General features: G+C 44.1%; 1 protein-coding gene and 1 long non-coding RNA gene across 6 annotated transcripts in view; one reads left to right on the forward strand and one right to left on the reverse strand.

Moving 5' to 3' along the window:
* Positions 1-16,216, forward strand: part of DOCK2 (dedicator of cytokinesis 2) — a 566,587-nt gene that overhangs the window by 155,732 nt on the left and 394,639 nt on the right. For all 5 annotated transcript variants that reach the window (XM_068277405.1, XM_068277401.1, XM_068277402.1 and 2 more), the window contains 2 exons: positions 14,361-14,433; positions 14,518-14,621. In XM_068277405.1, coding sequence (XP_068133506.1) covers positions 14,361-14,433; positions 14,518-14,621 — 177 coding nt within the window. The remainder of the gene's footprint in view (positions 1-14,360; positions 14,434-14,517; positions 14,622-16,216) is intronic.
* LOC137564071 (uncharacterized) overlaps positions 1-16,216 on the reverse strand; it is a 147,761-nt gene that overhangs the window by 7,582 nt on the left and 123,963 nt on the right. The gene's annotated exons all lie outside the window — the stretch shown is intronic.

A 16,216-nucleotide genomic window follows, 5' to 3' on the forward strand; every position in this document is an offset into this window, starting at 1 on the left:
GGACTGGGCCATTTATCTCTAGACTAGAAAAGAGTCCTAGCAACCTCTTCCTCCTCATCATAGTTGTCAAATTTCAGTCCTCAAGGGCCAAGATCCTCACACATTTTTGGCACAGCTCAAATTAATTGATAAGACTGATTTAGGAAAGGTGGTGTTCATCAAGTAGAACACATTTTATTATTATTATTATTTAGTATTTATATAGCGCCGATATCTTGCACAGCGCTGTACAGAGTATTTTGTCTTGTCACTTAATTGTCCCTCAGAGGGGCTCACAATCTTATTGCTGCCATAGTCATGTATGTATCATGTAATGTATGTATCGTAGTCTAGAGCCAATTTAGGGGGAAGCCAATTAACTTATCTATATGTTTTTGGGATGTGGGAAAAAAAACGGAGTGCTCGGAGAAATCCCACACAGACACGGGGAGAACACACAAACTCCATTCCGATAGTGCCCTGGCTGGGAATAAAAAAATAGACTCAGTTCTGCAGGGCGAGAGTTCTGAACACTACGTTACTGTACATTTCTCCATTACTCAGTCCATCTTAAACACCAGTATGGATATAGCCCTTGAGGACTGGAGTTTGACACTTGTGCTCTACATTAAAATTACTCTATTGCTAACTAGAGAGAGGCCGAACTGTTCTGCCAGTGAATACTTCGCAGCGAACCAGCGGTATTCAAAATTTGCATTTAACAGGAATTAAAAAAAAAATTGCATTCACATTTTCCCATAGACTTTAGTGGCAGGCAAGCGGCCGCCGACTGTAGCAGTTAATAGCAAAGCCCCCTTAGGTGCTAAAAACACCAATTTTCAGGGTATGTGGAGTGGGTACAAGAGGAAAACAATTTCAAAAAGACCTTATCGTTTTTAAGAAAATCGATTTTAAAGTTTCATAGGAAAAAAAATACATTTAAATGCGGTAAATGACAGATAATGTAGCAAACCTAACCGTAGTGTAAATTTGCATATGTCAAAAGAAAGAGTAATGTATTTTAATGAAACCCCGTGGAAGTGGCAATGCTTTAGCCAGGGATCACTATACAGCCGCAATATAGCTATTTTGGATTTTTTATTTTAATGTTCAGAGTGTGGGAAATTAAAAAAAAATCATGTGGGGTCTCCCGTCTCGAGCCTCTTTAACCCCTTGTCCCTCATGCAGGCAGGGATAGCCAGGATGCGGAGACCTGGCCAAGTGAGGCTTCGCACCCTGAGCTATACCAGCCCGCATGGTTCATGGACATGGGGCTCTTCCCCACCTCCGGAGCCCCAGATGAAGGTTGGGGGCCAAGGATGCCCTGACGGGGGGGGTGTTCATGGTGGCATCTGGGTGTCCCTTTTAAGAAAGGGACCCCCAGATGCCTACCCTCCTCCAAGGAGATGCCTACCCTCCTCACGCCTTGTGGCGTGAACAAGGACTGTGATGGTCCGAAACGGTGGACCGTAGCCACTATGCAGCTATAACTGTTTGTTTTTTATGATCCAATAAAGTAATTTCTAATAAAAGAGCTGTGTTGGATTGTTTTGGAGGACATGTTTTCCTATGGCACAGTTCACACTTAACACGTTTTAACTGAAATTTTTTCTTTCACAATGCACTGCTATGGAGAAGAAAAAAAAAAGCGTACCAGCTGATTAAGTGTAAACGGGGCCTTACTGTGCATCTATTGTACTACCCTCCCCAATTCACTATTTGCATTACCTCCATCTTTCCCACCATCACCCACTCCCTAGTGCCTATTCTCCCTCTCCCTAGGAACTATTCACTATGCATTTCCCTAGTCCTCCCTGGGCCCAATGTTCATCTCCATTCCCATCCCCAGCTGCACATCCATTATGCTGCCTACCTGGGAGTGACACATCCAAGGATCTTTCCACCACTACACTAGAATGTGGCATGGGTACTCTTAATGTACTCTTAGCCTTGCTCTAGTTACCCTGTCAGCCAGAATAGTTAACCCTATCCTGTCTGTCAGTCCAGACCCCAATCTTGTTCCAGTTAACTAGTCCTCCTGTGTACCAGTCCTATTAACGTTAGGTCTGCAACCTATACCTGTCCTGTCTGTTAGTCTAGACTGCACCTATTATCCCACTTCTGCCAGTCCAGTCCACAACATCCTACACTGCCTACCAGTCCATTCCTCACCTGTTATACTTGGTCGTCTCCACCACAATGCATGGTTTACCCTCCTATTCTTTTTGCCAGTGGTCTAAATCACAATACCATTCAAATAAAGTGGCCAGATTGGTCTAAATAATTTCAAAATAGCACAATTAGATGATCCCACCTGCTGAGAAAAGATGCTAACAGGGCTTAAGGGGATTATTAATCGGAGAAATATACAGTAAAGTGGATGGAGAGAATTTGTACACAAGGGCCCATATGAAATTAACTTTTCCTCCTGAGTTTTCTCCTAGGAGAGATTTCTTCATCTTCTGTGAGGATCCGCGTGGCTACCTGCGCAGGCAGGCAGCCTTTTGACCACTGTTCAGGTCTGCATTCTGCAGGTCTCTGGAAGAGAGACCTTTTGTCAGTTGTGCAGCTTGCTGCTGAGGAATTTGCATACGTTTGTCATGCAGATTGCCTAGCCACATCCCTTGTGGGCTTCCTCTATAAAGAGCTATGTTTCCCACAGTAAGTTGCTGGTCATAAAGAGTTAGTCCTGTGTAACACTCGCCTGGAGTGTCAGCCTTGCTCTTTGTTTAAAGATTAGCCTAGAGTAATTCCTGGGACTGCACTAGGCAGGTTTCCCTAGTGCAGTTAGGATTGCTTATCTGTTTTGTTTGTCTGTTGCGATTGTCCTGTCCCAGCGGTGGTCGACAGGAAATCGTTCTGTGTGTCTGGGTGCTAACCGGAACAGCGGTTGTTACTGGTAGCCCCTTCTGATCTGTTTTCCTGGATCGCACCAGCCTCTTGCGCTAGTGCTGTGGATCCTTCTGGTCTGCTACTCTGTACTTGGATCGCACTAGCATCTTGCGCTAGCGCTGTGGATCCTTCTGTTCTGCCTACCTGGATCGCACTAGCCACTTGCGCTAGTGCTGTGGATCCTATCGCTCGCTTATTCCTGTTTTCATGTGTCTGTCTTGTGTGCTACGAACGCTTGCTGGAGGCTCGGTGAGGTAACCGTTAAGCAAGCGCTCGCGTCCTCTGTTTTATGTTTGTCTGTCGGTGGTTAGTTAGGCGTGCTTGTCCCTGTTGTGCTTATCACGCGGGGTCCGCGCATAAAACGTGTGCACTGTTGCGAATGAGTGCGGTGTTCGCATTTAGTTAGCGTTTGTTGTTTTCCTTATCTTCTCATTGTATGATTTGCTGTGCCTTTGCTACTCTCGTGCTCTGCCTTGCTGTAGCCTTGTGTCACCTCTGGCAATCGCCTCTCTCGCGATTGCGTTCCTACTTCATATCTGCTGTTGTGTATGCACCGTCGCGGGTTGGCGACTAGTTTGGTGCACACACATACAATCTGTCTCTGTGCTCATTCTCTTCCGCAATCTCTTCTCAGGCGATTGCGTTCTCACTCGGTTTCCTTGTTGTGTGTCTGCCGTCGCAGGTGGCGGCTAGATTGGTGGACATACATACATTCATCATCTGTGCTTATTCGGTCTGGTGTCTCTGTTAGCAATCGCCATCTCTGGCGATTGCCTTCTCACTTTGTCTTCATGGTTGTGTGTTCATCGTCGTACCCTCTGTCACTTTGATCTCTCTCTTTCAGGGCTATCTTGCCCTGCGTTTCTTCCCTTCGTGCAATTCCTGTCTGGCGTGTGTGGCAGGGCAGAGGAGCTGTTCCTCTGCACTCCACAGCTCCCCCTGTCGACAGGAATTTCCCTCTACAGGGGCATTGCACCTTTTGCTGGGTTCCCGCAAATTATACGCCTGTGGAGGATTTCCGCAGTGTCAGCGCATGTCTTGTGCGCTGATCACGGAGAGAATTCCACAATTGTTACATCTTCTTTTTAAAATAACTTTTCAGAGTAATTGCACATGGGCCAAAGTTAGTAATAGTTAAGCCAAGATAAACACAAATCTTGGCGTGTTTCGTAAACATGAAACAAAGTAAAGTTCACTTCCTCAGGAGTAGTGATGCTTGTAATCAGCTGATTCTGAGTAGCCTCCTGAGAAGCAGCAGAGAGCTGCGACCGCGCAAGGCGAGATCCCGGGACCCCAGCCGCCCCTCCACTGGGTAAGCAAGACAGATTTCATTCACTACAGGTTTCACACAGCGTGTTTTGCACTATTGAAAACTTCAGCACTCATGTTTTATATGCGCCCCCTTCTGGGTTACCTTTCACTTTTTTGTATGAGGAATGTATGTACATTGTAATTGTTATTCTGCACACTGAGATGTTGGCTTGTTGTGTGTAGGCTGACCCCCATTAGTTTTCTGGTGGGGGTGGGTGTGCACATGCCTGCCAGAATGTAATGTGGTTTTGATCTAGCACTTTGGTTTGCTTTGTTGCACAGGTGAATTGTATATGTGTGTGTGTATGCGCACACCCCTCGTTATTGGTAGGGACGTGGGCATGCACACATTCTTACCACAGTAATTCGATGGTTTATAGCACGCGACACTTGGTTCCGTGGGTTGCTGTACCCACGTGGCTATTATTTAGTTATAGGATTGTTCACTGTGGTCTTGCATCATCAGAGTGGACGATTTCCCTATTATCAATTTGTGATGCTTATGAAATACTTAGAGATGGGAGGGGGGAGCGCCGATTATTTTCGGTGAACTCCGGGAGACTTTAATATGTTTTAATTGTTTTTATGGATGTAGCTTGTGTACAATAAAGATATTTTGTTTCATGAAATACCTGAGTTGATATGAATAATACACGATAGTACCCCTGATTGGCTTTGTCCTTTTTTTTGTTTGTCCTTATGGTAATTGCTTTAATGGCCAATGGGCATAACTTGACTGCACACAGGTGCATGCTATTGATAGTGCTCAAATTCTTGTTTATGTAATCAGCTAATTATGATTACGCAAATTTTCACTGTATATATTAAGGAGAATAGTGGGTACAATTCAAAAAAAGAATTTTCCAAAAAGAACTTGTAGTTTTTGAGAAAATCGATTTTAAAAATGTAATGAAAAAATGGGTTTAAACTCAGAAAAATTAATTTACCATTTTTTCTTTGCATTTTTAAAATCAATTTTCTCAAAAACTACAAGGTATTTTTGGAAAATTCTTTGTTTGACTTGTACACACGATTCTCCTTAACATATGTGGTGATTTTGCATGTATGGGGCTTTGCTATTCACTGCTAAAGTCGGCATATAATTATGCAACATTTTGCAAAAATTACACAAAAAATTACGCAAAATTATGAAATATTATTTTTAGCAGTAAGTGAAGAAATGCACCCCCCCCCCCCCCCCCAGATCATCAGTAGATGTGCCACGGCTAACTCAGTAACCACCTGAGTGAAGTCTTCAGAAAGAATTGAGCCGGCACCATCAAAATGCTCTTTTAGTTTTTATTTAAAGACTGTCATCTGGTACAAAGCACTACGAAAGCAACGTTTTGGAGCGTTAGAACATGCCCCTTTATCAAGCCATTACAGTCTCAATGTATCTCGCACACAGTTGGTTTATATAGTACATCATATTCATATACAACAATGGTAGGCTGTCAAACTGTCTAGCCAATCCCCAGCCACTGTATACAAAGTGGACCTGATGGTGAATGTATTTTACCTAGTGTGAGCCAATAGATTCAAAACACTCACCTGTGTGTAAATCCCACCTTCCCAGCTTGTATTTAGCCGGCCCCTAAGCATCGCTGCAAGTAGATGTAAACGCCCATCACTCAGCCGGACTTGATGGGGAACTTGCAGAGAAGGAGGCGCTTTAACATCACTGACGCGGGAGTCCGCCCGCGTTCTAGGGAGGCAGGGCGCATATGTCACTGCCTGACGCCGGCTGATCACGTGGAGGAAACCACCAATCAGCCGGCCTTGCGTCTCCCTGTATGGTTATAGCGGCTAAAGAGCCGCGTTACCATAGCGATGAATACACCAAAGAGGAGAGGCGGTGCGATACCAGGGGTATGGGGCACACACGTAAATACAGAGGAGAAAAGTTAATGCCGCATTTATGTGACACAGAGGGGCACATAAACACATGCTACTTAAAGAGAAACTCCGACCAAGAATTGAACTTTATCCCAATCAGTAGCTGATACCCACTTTTACATGAAAAATATAATGATTTTCACAAACAGACCATCAGGGGGCGCTGTATGACTGATTTTGTGCTGAAACCCCTCCCACAAGAGGCTCTGGTACCGTACGGTACTCTGGGCAAACTGCCACAATGTAACAATGACACACACAGGAAATGGCTGTTTATAGCTGTCTGTTTAAGCCAGAACAGCTACATAATCTGCCCACAGTAACAATGTCACCATGTAATACATGTCAGAATGTGAATCTGGGAGAGGAAAGATTTTACAATGAGCAAACTCTGACTAAATCATGTATACATAATTATTGTAAAAATTAAGCACCTTTTTATATTAAATTATTTTCACTGGAGTTCCTCTTTAAACAGTAACACTCTATGTATCTATAATAAAGCAGAGGTATATATATAGCAACCAGCTACTCTATGTGGGGGAGACTACCCAAAAATTTCAAGTTGGACTGTCAGCCCATAAACATGCAATCCGTGAGCGTCTTGTGGAGCAACCTGTCGCTAGTCATTTTACACTGTGTAAACATAATGTTAGCCAATTACGCTGTCAGATTATTGACAGCGTACCGATTTTAAAAAGAGGTGGTGATAGAGAGAGACAGTTGTTGCTCCATGAGGCGCACTGGATTTGCAACTTTAGATACTATTGAACCCCAGGGTATGAATCGCGAATATGACCTTCTACCATTTGTATAATCTGGACCTCTATCTGGTTATTCCTTAAACAACAATATCATTCCCCTTTAAGCTGGTTGCTATATATATATATATATATATATATATATATATACCTCTGCTTTTTTATAGATACATAAGGGGACATTTATCAAAAGCGTCTGAGACAAAATATTGGTAGATTTTAGACATCCATGCAGAACTGCCTCAGGCATCTTAAAGAGGAACTTCAGCCTAAACAAACATACTGTCATTAAGTTACATTCGTTTTGTTAATTAGAATAGATAGGTAATATAATTTTTTACCCACCCTGTTTTAAAAGAACAGGCAAAGGTTTTTGATTCGTGGGGGCTGCCATCTTTGTTCATGGGGGCAGCCATCTTTTTGGTTGAAAGGAGGTGACAAGGAGCAGGAGACACAGTTCCAACTGTCCTGTGTCCTGATCACCCCTCCCAGCTGCACACGCTAGGCTTCAAATGTCAAATTCAAAATGTAAAAAAAAAAAAATTGCACCAAAACAGCAGAACGAGAGCAACAACATCAGACATCCCATCATGCTTTGCACTGCATCAGGGGAAAAAAGCCCGGGCAGTTTTCTTCTGTACAGCTAAAAATGACGCTTGGATAAGAGAAACAAAGTTCTGATGCTGTGAAACTGTTAAAGAAACACCAGGCCTTTTCAGTGCTGCTGAGTCGATTTTTAGTCCGGAGGTTCACTTTAAGAAATCATTAGATTGCAGATTCCTTCTAAAACTGTTGTAAAATAGGAGGAGCTAGGAAGGTCTCTAAAGGCTAGTACACACTAGCAATTTTGATTGACCAATGATTGCTCAATTTTACCACCTCCATGTAGTATGAGGGCCAAACAGATTTTCAATTCTATGCAGATTATATAGGTAAATGGTCATACTACATGGAGGTGGTAAAATTGAGCAATCATTGGTCAATCAAAATTGCTAGTGTGTACTAGCCTTACGACAGTGCAGTGTGTGAGGGGAATTGCCGTTGCTGAGGTAACCAACACACCTGCTGTATTGATAGCAGCAGGCTCTGAGGAGGAATTCAGCAGGTGGGAGGAGTACATCACAAATTATGTCTGGGCTGCACTCTGCAATCATGTCTATCCTGCAGTTCTACATCTGTAGAACTGCTATCAAGCACTTCTTAATCTGCGCCAGTTTAGGGATGGATTTGCACTTTTCTTAACTGTAGTGCAGCACTAGAAATTCATGCTAAATTGCCACTATTACCTAGGATTTAAGAAGGTTCTTATTATCATGCAGAACTGTTCTCCCTGCTGGTTAGAACAGATTAACCACTTGAGGACCGCCCCCAGCCGATGGGCGGCGGCAAAGACCGGGCCCAAACGACCGCAATACGCCCATCGGCGGGGGCGGCTGCGGGAGTGGCTGTGCGGCGATCGCGTCATTCGTGACGCGATCAGTCGCCGGGGACTGGCTCCGCCCACCGTTCGTTGTAACCCGCCGGCCGTTCGGAAGCGCCGGCGGGTTACTAGCACCCGGATCGCCGCATGTAACAAGTATAATAGGCTTTGTAATGTATACAAAGCCTATTATACTGGCTGCCTCCTGCCCTGGTGGTCCCAGTGTCCGAGGGACCACCAGGGCAGGCTGCAGCCACCCTAGTCTGCTCCCAAGCACACTGATTTCCCCCTCCCCTGCCCCCTGATCGCCCACAGCACCCCTCAGACCCCCCCCTGCCCACCCCCCAGACCACTGTTTGCACCCAGTCACCCCCCTAATCACCCATCAATCACTCCCTGTCACTATCTGTCAACGCTATTTTATTTTTAAGTCCCTAATCTGCCCCCTACTCCCTCCTGATCACCCCCCCACCCCTCAGATTCTCCCCAGACCCCCCCCCCAGACCCCCCCCCCCCCGTGTACTGTATGCATCTATCCCCCCTGATCACCTGTCAATCACCTGTCAATCACCTGTCAATCACCCGTCAATCACCCGTCAATCACCCCCTGTCACTGCCACCCATCAATCAGCCCCTAACCTGCCCCTTGCGGGCAATCTGATCACCCACCCACACCAATAGATCGCCCGCAGATCCGACATCAGATCACCTCCCAAATCCATTGTTTACATCTCTTATCTCCTCTAAACACCCACTAATTACCCATCAATCACCCCCTATCACCACCTGTCACTGTTACCCATCAGATTAGACCCTAATCTGCCCCTTGCGGGCACCCAATCACCCGCCCACACGCTCAGATTGCCCTCAGACCCCCCCTTATCAATTCGCCCGTGCAATATTTACATCTGTTATTCCCTGTAATAACCCACTGATCACCTGTCAATCACCCATCAATCACCCCCTGTCACTGCCACCCATCAATCACCCCCTGTCACTGCCACCCATCAAACAGCCCCTAACCTGCCCCTTGCGGGCAATCTGATCACCCACCCACACCAATAGATCGCCCGCAGATCCGACATCAGATCACCTCCCAAATCCATTGTTTACATCTCTTATCTCCTCTAAACACCCACTAATTACCCATCAATCACCCCCTATCACCACCTGTCACTGTTACCCATCAGATTAGACCCTAATCTGCCCCTTGCGGGCACCCAATCACCCGCCCACACGCTCAGATTGCCCTCAGACCCCCCCTTATCAATTCGCCCGTGCAATATTTACATCTGTTATTCCCTGTAATAACCCACTGATCACCTGTCAATCACCCATCAATCACCCCCTGTCACTGCCACCCATCAATCACCCCCTGTCACTGCCACCCATCAAACAGCCCCTAACCTGCCCCTTGCGGGCAATCTGATCACCCACCCACACCAATAGATCGCCCGCAGATCTTCTCTCCTCTAAACACCCACTAATTACCCATCAATCACCCCCTATCACCACCTGTCACTGTTACCCATCAGATTAGACCCTAATCTGCCCCTTGCGGGCACCCAATCACCCGCCCACACCTCAGAACGCCCTCAGACCCCAGCCCTGATCACCTCGCCAGTGCATTGCTTGCATCTATTTCCCCCCTCTAATCACACCTTGAGACACCCATCAATCACCTCCTGTCACCCCCTAGCACACCTACCCATCAGATCAGGCCCTAATTTGCCCCGTGTGGGCTCCTGATCACTCGGCCAAACCCTCAGATCCCCCTCAGACCCCCTTCCGATCACGTCCCCAGTGCATTTATTGCATCTATTTTCCCCTCTAACCGCCCCCTGAGACACCCATCAATCACCTCCTGTCACCCCCCTAGCACTCCTATCCATCAGATCAGGCCCAATACATCCTGTCATCTAAGAGGCCACCCTGCTTATGACCGCTTCCACAAAATTTGCCCCCTCATAGACCACCTGTCATCAAAATTTGCAGATGCTTATACCCCTGAACAGTCATTTTGAGAAATTTGGTTTCCAGACTACTCACAGTTTTGGGCCCGTAAAATGCCAGGGCAGTATAGGAACCCCACAAGTGACCCCATTTTAGAAAGAAGACACCCCAAGGTATTCTGTTAGGTGTATGATGAGTTCATAGAATATTTTATTTTTTGTCAAAAGTTAGAGGAAATTGGATTTTTATTGTTTTTTTCACAAAGTGTCATTTTTCACTAACTTGTGACAAAAAATAAAATCTTCTATGAACTCACCATACCCCTAACGGAATACCTTGGGGTGTCTTCTTTCTAAAATGGGGTCACTTGTGGGGTTCCTATACTGCCCTGGCATTTTAGGGGCCCTAAACCGTGAGGAGTAGTCTAGAATCCAAATGCCTCAAAATGACCTGTGAATAGGACGTTAGGCCCCTTAGCGCACCTAGGTTGCAAAAAAGTGTCACACATGTGGTATCGCCGTACTCAGAAGAAGTAGTATAATGTGTTTTGCGGTGTATTTTTATACATACCCATGCTGGGTGGGAGAAATCTCTCTGTAAATGGACAATTGTGTGTAAAAAAAATCAAATAATTGTCATTTACAGAGATATTTCTCCCACCCAGCATCTGTATGTGTAAAAATACACCCCAAAACACATTATACTACTTCTCCTGAGTACGGCGGTACCACATGTGTGGCACTTTTTTGCACCCTAAGTGCGCTAAGGGGCCCAAAGTCCAATGAGTACCTTTAGGATTTCACAGGTCATTTTGCGACATTTGGTTTCAAGACTACTCCTCATGGTTTAGGGCCCCTAAAATGCCAGGGCAGTATAGGAACCCCACAAATGACCCCATTTTAGAAAGAAGACACCCCAAGGTATTCCGTTAGGAGTATGGTGAGTTCATAGAAGATTTTATTTTTTGTCACAAGTTAGCGGAAAATGACACTTTGTGAAAAAAAACAATTAACATCAATTTCCGCTAACTTGTGACAAAAAAAAAAATCTTCTATGAACTCACCATACTCCTAATGGAATACCTTGGGGTGTCTTCTTTCTAAAATGGGGTAATTTGTGGGGTTCCTATACTGTCCTGGCATTTTAGGGGCCCTAAACCGTGAGGAGTAGTCTTGAAACGAAATTTCTCAAAATGACCTGTGAAATCCTAAAGGTACTCATTGGACTTTGGGCCCCTTAGCGCAGTTAGGGTGCAAAAAAGTGCCACACATGTGGTATCGCCGTACTCAGGAGAAGTAGTATAATGTGTTTTGGGGTGTATTTTTCCACATACCCATGCTGAGTGGGAGAAATATCTCTATAAATAGACAATTGTGTGTAAAAAAAATAAAAAAATTGTCATTTACGGAGATATTTCTCCCACCCAGCATGGGTATGTGTAAAAATACACCCCAAAACACATTATACTACTTTTCCTGAGTACGGCAATACCACATGTGTGGCACTTTTTTGCAGCCTAACTGCGCTAAGGGGCCCAAAGTCCAATGAGCATCTTTAGGCTTTACAGGGGTGCTTACAATTAGGCACCCCCCAAAATGCCAGGACAGTGAACACACCCCACAAATGACCCCATTTTGGAAAGTAGACACTTCAAGGTATTCAGAGAGGAGCATAGTGAGTCCGTGGCAGATTTCATTTTTTTTTTGTCGCAAGTTAGAAGAAATGGAAACTTTTTTTTTTTGTTGTTGTTGTCACAAAGTGTCATTTTCCGCTAACTTGTGACAAAAAATAAAATCTTCTATGAACTCACCATGCCTCTCACTGAATACTTTGGGATGTCTTCTTTCCAAAATGGGGTCATTTGGGGGGTATTTGTACTATCCTGGAATTTTAGCCCCTCATGAAACCTGACAGGTGCGCAGAAAAGTCAGAGATGCTTGAAAATGGGAAAATTCACTTTTGGCACCATAGTTTGTAAACGCTATAACTTTTACCCAATCCAATAAATATACACTGAATGGTTTTTTTTTTATCAAAGACATGTAGCAGAATAACTTTCGCGCTCAAATGTATAGGAAATTTTACTTTATTTGAAAAATGTCAGCACAGAAAGTTAAAAAAGTCATTTTTTTTGACAAAATTCATGTCTTTTTTGATGAATATAATAAAAAGTAAAACTCGCAGCAGCAATCAAATAGCATCAAAAGAAAGCTGTATTAGTGACAAGAAAAGGAGGTAAAATTCATTTAGGTGGTAGGTTGTATGACCGAGCATTAAACCGTGAAAGCTGCAGTGGTCTGAATGGAGAAAAAGGCTCTGGTCCTTAAGGGGCGAAAAGACTGTGGTCCTGAAGTGGTTAAGAAGAAAAAACTGTCAGTAATGCTTTGATAAATCTCCCCTATAGAGTGTTACTGTTTAAGTAGCATGTGTTTATGTGCTCCTCTGTGTCACATAGATGCGGCATTAACTTTTCTCCTCTGTATGTATGTGTGTGCCCCATCCCCCTGGTATCGCACCGCCTCTCCCCTTTGGTGTATTCATCGCTATGGTAACGTGGCTCTTAAGCCGCTATAGCCATACAGGGAGACGCAAGGCCCGCTGATTGGTGGTTTCCTCCACGTGATCAGCCAGCGTCAGGCAGTGACGTATGCGCCCTGCCTCCCTAGGACGCGGGCGTCCTTTGCATCTCCCTGGTAACGTCAGTGACGTTACAGCGCCGCCTTCTCTGCAAGTTCCAAATCAGGTCCGGCTGACCCATGGGCGTTTACATCTACTTGCAGCGATGCTTAGGGGCCGGCTTGATGCGAGCTTGGAAGGTGGGAGTTACACACAGGTGAGTGTTTTGAATCTATTGGCTCACACTAGGTAAATAAGTTCCCCATCAGGTCCACTTTGTATACAATGGCTGGGGATTGGCTAGACAGTTTGACAGCCTACCATTGGTGTATTTGAATTTGATGTACTATATAAACCAACTGTGTGCGAGATACATTGAGACTGTCATGGCTTGATAAAGGGGCATGTTCTAACGCTCCGAAACATCGCTTTCGTACTGCTTTGTACCAGACGACAGTCTTTAAATAAAAAAAAACTTAAAGAGCATTTTGATGGTGTCGGCTCAATTCTGTCTGAAATATTATTTTTACATATGAAATTAATTACAATTTCCTCTGAAATTTCTCATTACGATTACGATGCGTAATTGCTAATTTCAATGCAAAATTTCACATATGCAAAATTTTGGCCCACCTTTGCTCAGGAGTAAGTTCCCAGCTTAATGTCTTACTTGAAGATGTAAGCTGGTATCCATATGGACCAAAGTATCAGCTACCCTTATCCTTCAGTTTAGGAGTTCCAATTACTACACAAGATATTCCAATTCAGTCATAATAAAAAGAATATACCATTGCATGTATATTATACAGTATGTATTATGGCATTACTAAGAAACCAGATAATTCATTTTTCCGGAGTGTTATTCAGACACTACTGCAGCCAAAGAGATCAGCAGGATTGCCAGGTAACTGTATTGTTTAAAAGGAAAAAATAGGACAGCCAGTGCCATATGCTTCTCACGTCAGGTGTACTTCAACCTCCCTGGTGGTAATCCCGAGCTAAGCTCGGGCTAGCCACTAGAAGCTTAATGCAAGTGAATGGAGGGCAGCGGGAGCTTTAACTTACCTCCTGGGGGATTCAGACGTTGGTAGCCATTTTTCTTTCTGTCCTCGGAGGCTCTGAATCACTCTGGTGAGATCGCCATCATTGATCCCACCAAAGTGTTACAGCATCACTCAGAGGACGGAGGTAAAATTGCAGCGATGGAGCCCAGGGAGGTGAGTGAGTGCAGAGGCTGCCGCTGGCTTTCTGGCTACATGATTATTTCCTGATTTTAGGGTCTGAAATGTTCAGAAAAGACCCTAAAATCTGGAAATAATAATACCCCCCAGGGAGGTTAATGAGTCTTTTGTAGGCAAATGTACATAGATCTCACAGTGACCTGTTTAGTTTATTTAGTTGTGGTTTCCTGTTATTTTCTTTTACTATTTTCATATGATGTGTTTACTAAGTCACAACATTCCTATTTTTAAAGTTTTTCTTTTGAATAGTCTTCCTATTTTTGTAATTCTGTCCCATTTTCTTTCCAAAAGGTTGCTGTCCCCATTGAGGAAATGCAGCGAATACATCTCCGCTTCATGTTTAGGCACAGGTCATCCCAAGAATGTGAGTAACAATTTCTTATTTGATAAATGTATATTGTAACAATGGGGGATTATTCTTCTTACATATTTAATGCATTCCCTTTAGCCAAAGACAAGGGAGAAAGGAACTTTGCTATGGCGTATGTAAAGCTGATGAAGGATGATGGTACAACTCTGCAAGATGGAATCCACGATTTAGTAGTACTAAAGGTACCATGATCCCAAGTGTGTATTAAAGGGGAACTGAAGTAAGAGTTATACGGAGGCTGCCATATTTATTTCCTTTTAACCAATACCAGATGCCTGGCAGCCCTGCTGGTCCATTTCTCTGCAGTAGTATCTGAATAATACCAGAAACAAGCATGCAGCTAGTCTTGTCAGATCTGACTTTAAAGTCTGAAACACCTGAGCTGCTGCATGCTTGTTCAGGGGCTATGACTAATAGTATTAGAGGCAGAGGATCAGCAGGGCTGCCAGGCAACTGGTATTGCCTAAAAGGAAATAAACATGGCAGCCTCCATATACCTCTGTCTTCAGTTCCCCTTTAATGTATTTATTTACTTGTAAATAATAGTGGAGCCATTTTTCTTGGATTTAGGTTTTTGCTTTGTTTTTATATATCAGGTTTGCTAGTGATGTTCCACATCCATAGAATATTGATACATTTTTAATCCATTAGAAAAATGTTTTGCTAGAATTTATGACGTTCTGCCCTATTTATTACTAGTTATTTTATGTATTGTTCACTATTATTAGGTTTGGACTGGGACACTGGGGGCCCACCAGAGAAATTTCAGCCTGGGGGTCACATACCCTACTCTAGTGGTCCCCATAACAGCATTACCTAGTGGTATAGTGGTCCCCCTACCTCCTCTATACAGTCCTCTGTACTCTGTTTAGTGCTGCAGAACATGTCAATGCTCTATAAATACATAATAATAAAATGGCATGACATTATACTATGACTATGGTAGGATTAGATTGTGAGCTCCTCTGAGAACAGTCAGTGACATGATTATGTACTCTGTAAAGTGCTGCAGAAGATGCCCTGTTCAGAAAAATTCACAAAGAAACATTTAAATATCAGACTCTCTTCACTGAGGTTAAAGGCAGCATCTGAGCAGCTAAAAAATGAGCTCTACTTACCTGGGGCTTTCTCCAGCCCTCGGTAGCCACTATGTCCCTGGCCGATGCCGTAGTTTCCGGTGTCCCAGGATCCGCTCAGAAGCCAACCTCGCCATGTCGGCCTCTACTGCACCTGTGCAGAACACTGCAGATGACATGAGCACAGGGCGGACTGACAACTCATGGGGCCACCGGGCAATAAGAGATTATGGGGCCCTGTACCAGTGTTTCCCACCTTTCACGTTATTTTTTACAGACTAAAATATAATAATTTACTGACAACAGATATTTTATACTGATAAAAACCCCTGCGCCCCGCTACGCGCCAAAAAATGGGTGTGGTCACACAACAGAATGTGGGCGTGGTCTTGGGTGGGGCAAAATATACATGACCTTATCAGTGTGTTATAAACTGTTCTATATCACCTTGCTTCGACACCATTAACTTCTTACAGTTGCGTCTCACAGACTGTGAGATCACTTGACTCTCCACACAGCAAGCAGGAGATAGACTTTCTCAGGCTTCTTCAAAGTTTACGTTATTTATTCAAGAAACAGGAATACAGATAGACACAGTTCATCATATCCTAGCCATGCCAATCTTCATGTTGCGTTACAAGCTTCTTGATTAGACTTCCTGCTGAAGTCAATCAGGTACCTTCTTCCTAACTACGTTACAC

Source organism: Hyperolius riggenbachi, chromosome 3 (genome assembly GCF_040937935.1).
Source record: "Hyperolius riggenbachi isolate aHypRig1 chromosome 3, aHypRig1.pri, whole genome shotgun sequence".
NCBI lineage: Eukaryota > Metazoa > Chordata > Amphibia > Anura > Hyperoliidae > Hyperolius > Hyperolius riggenbachi.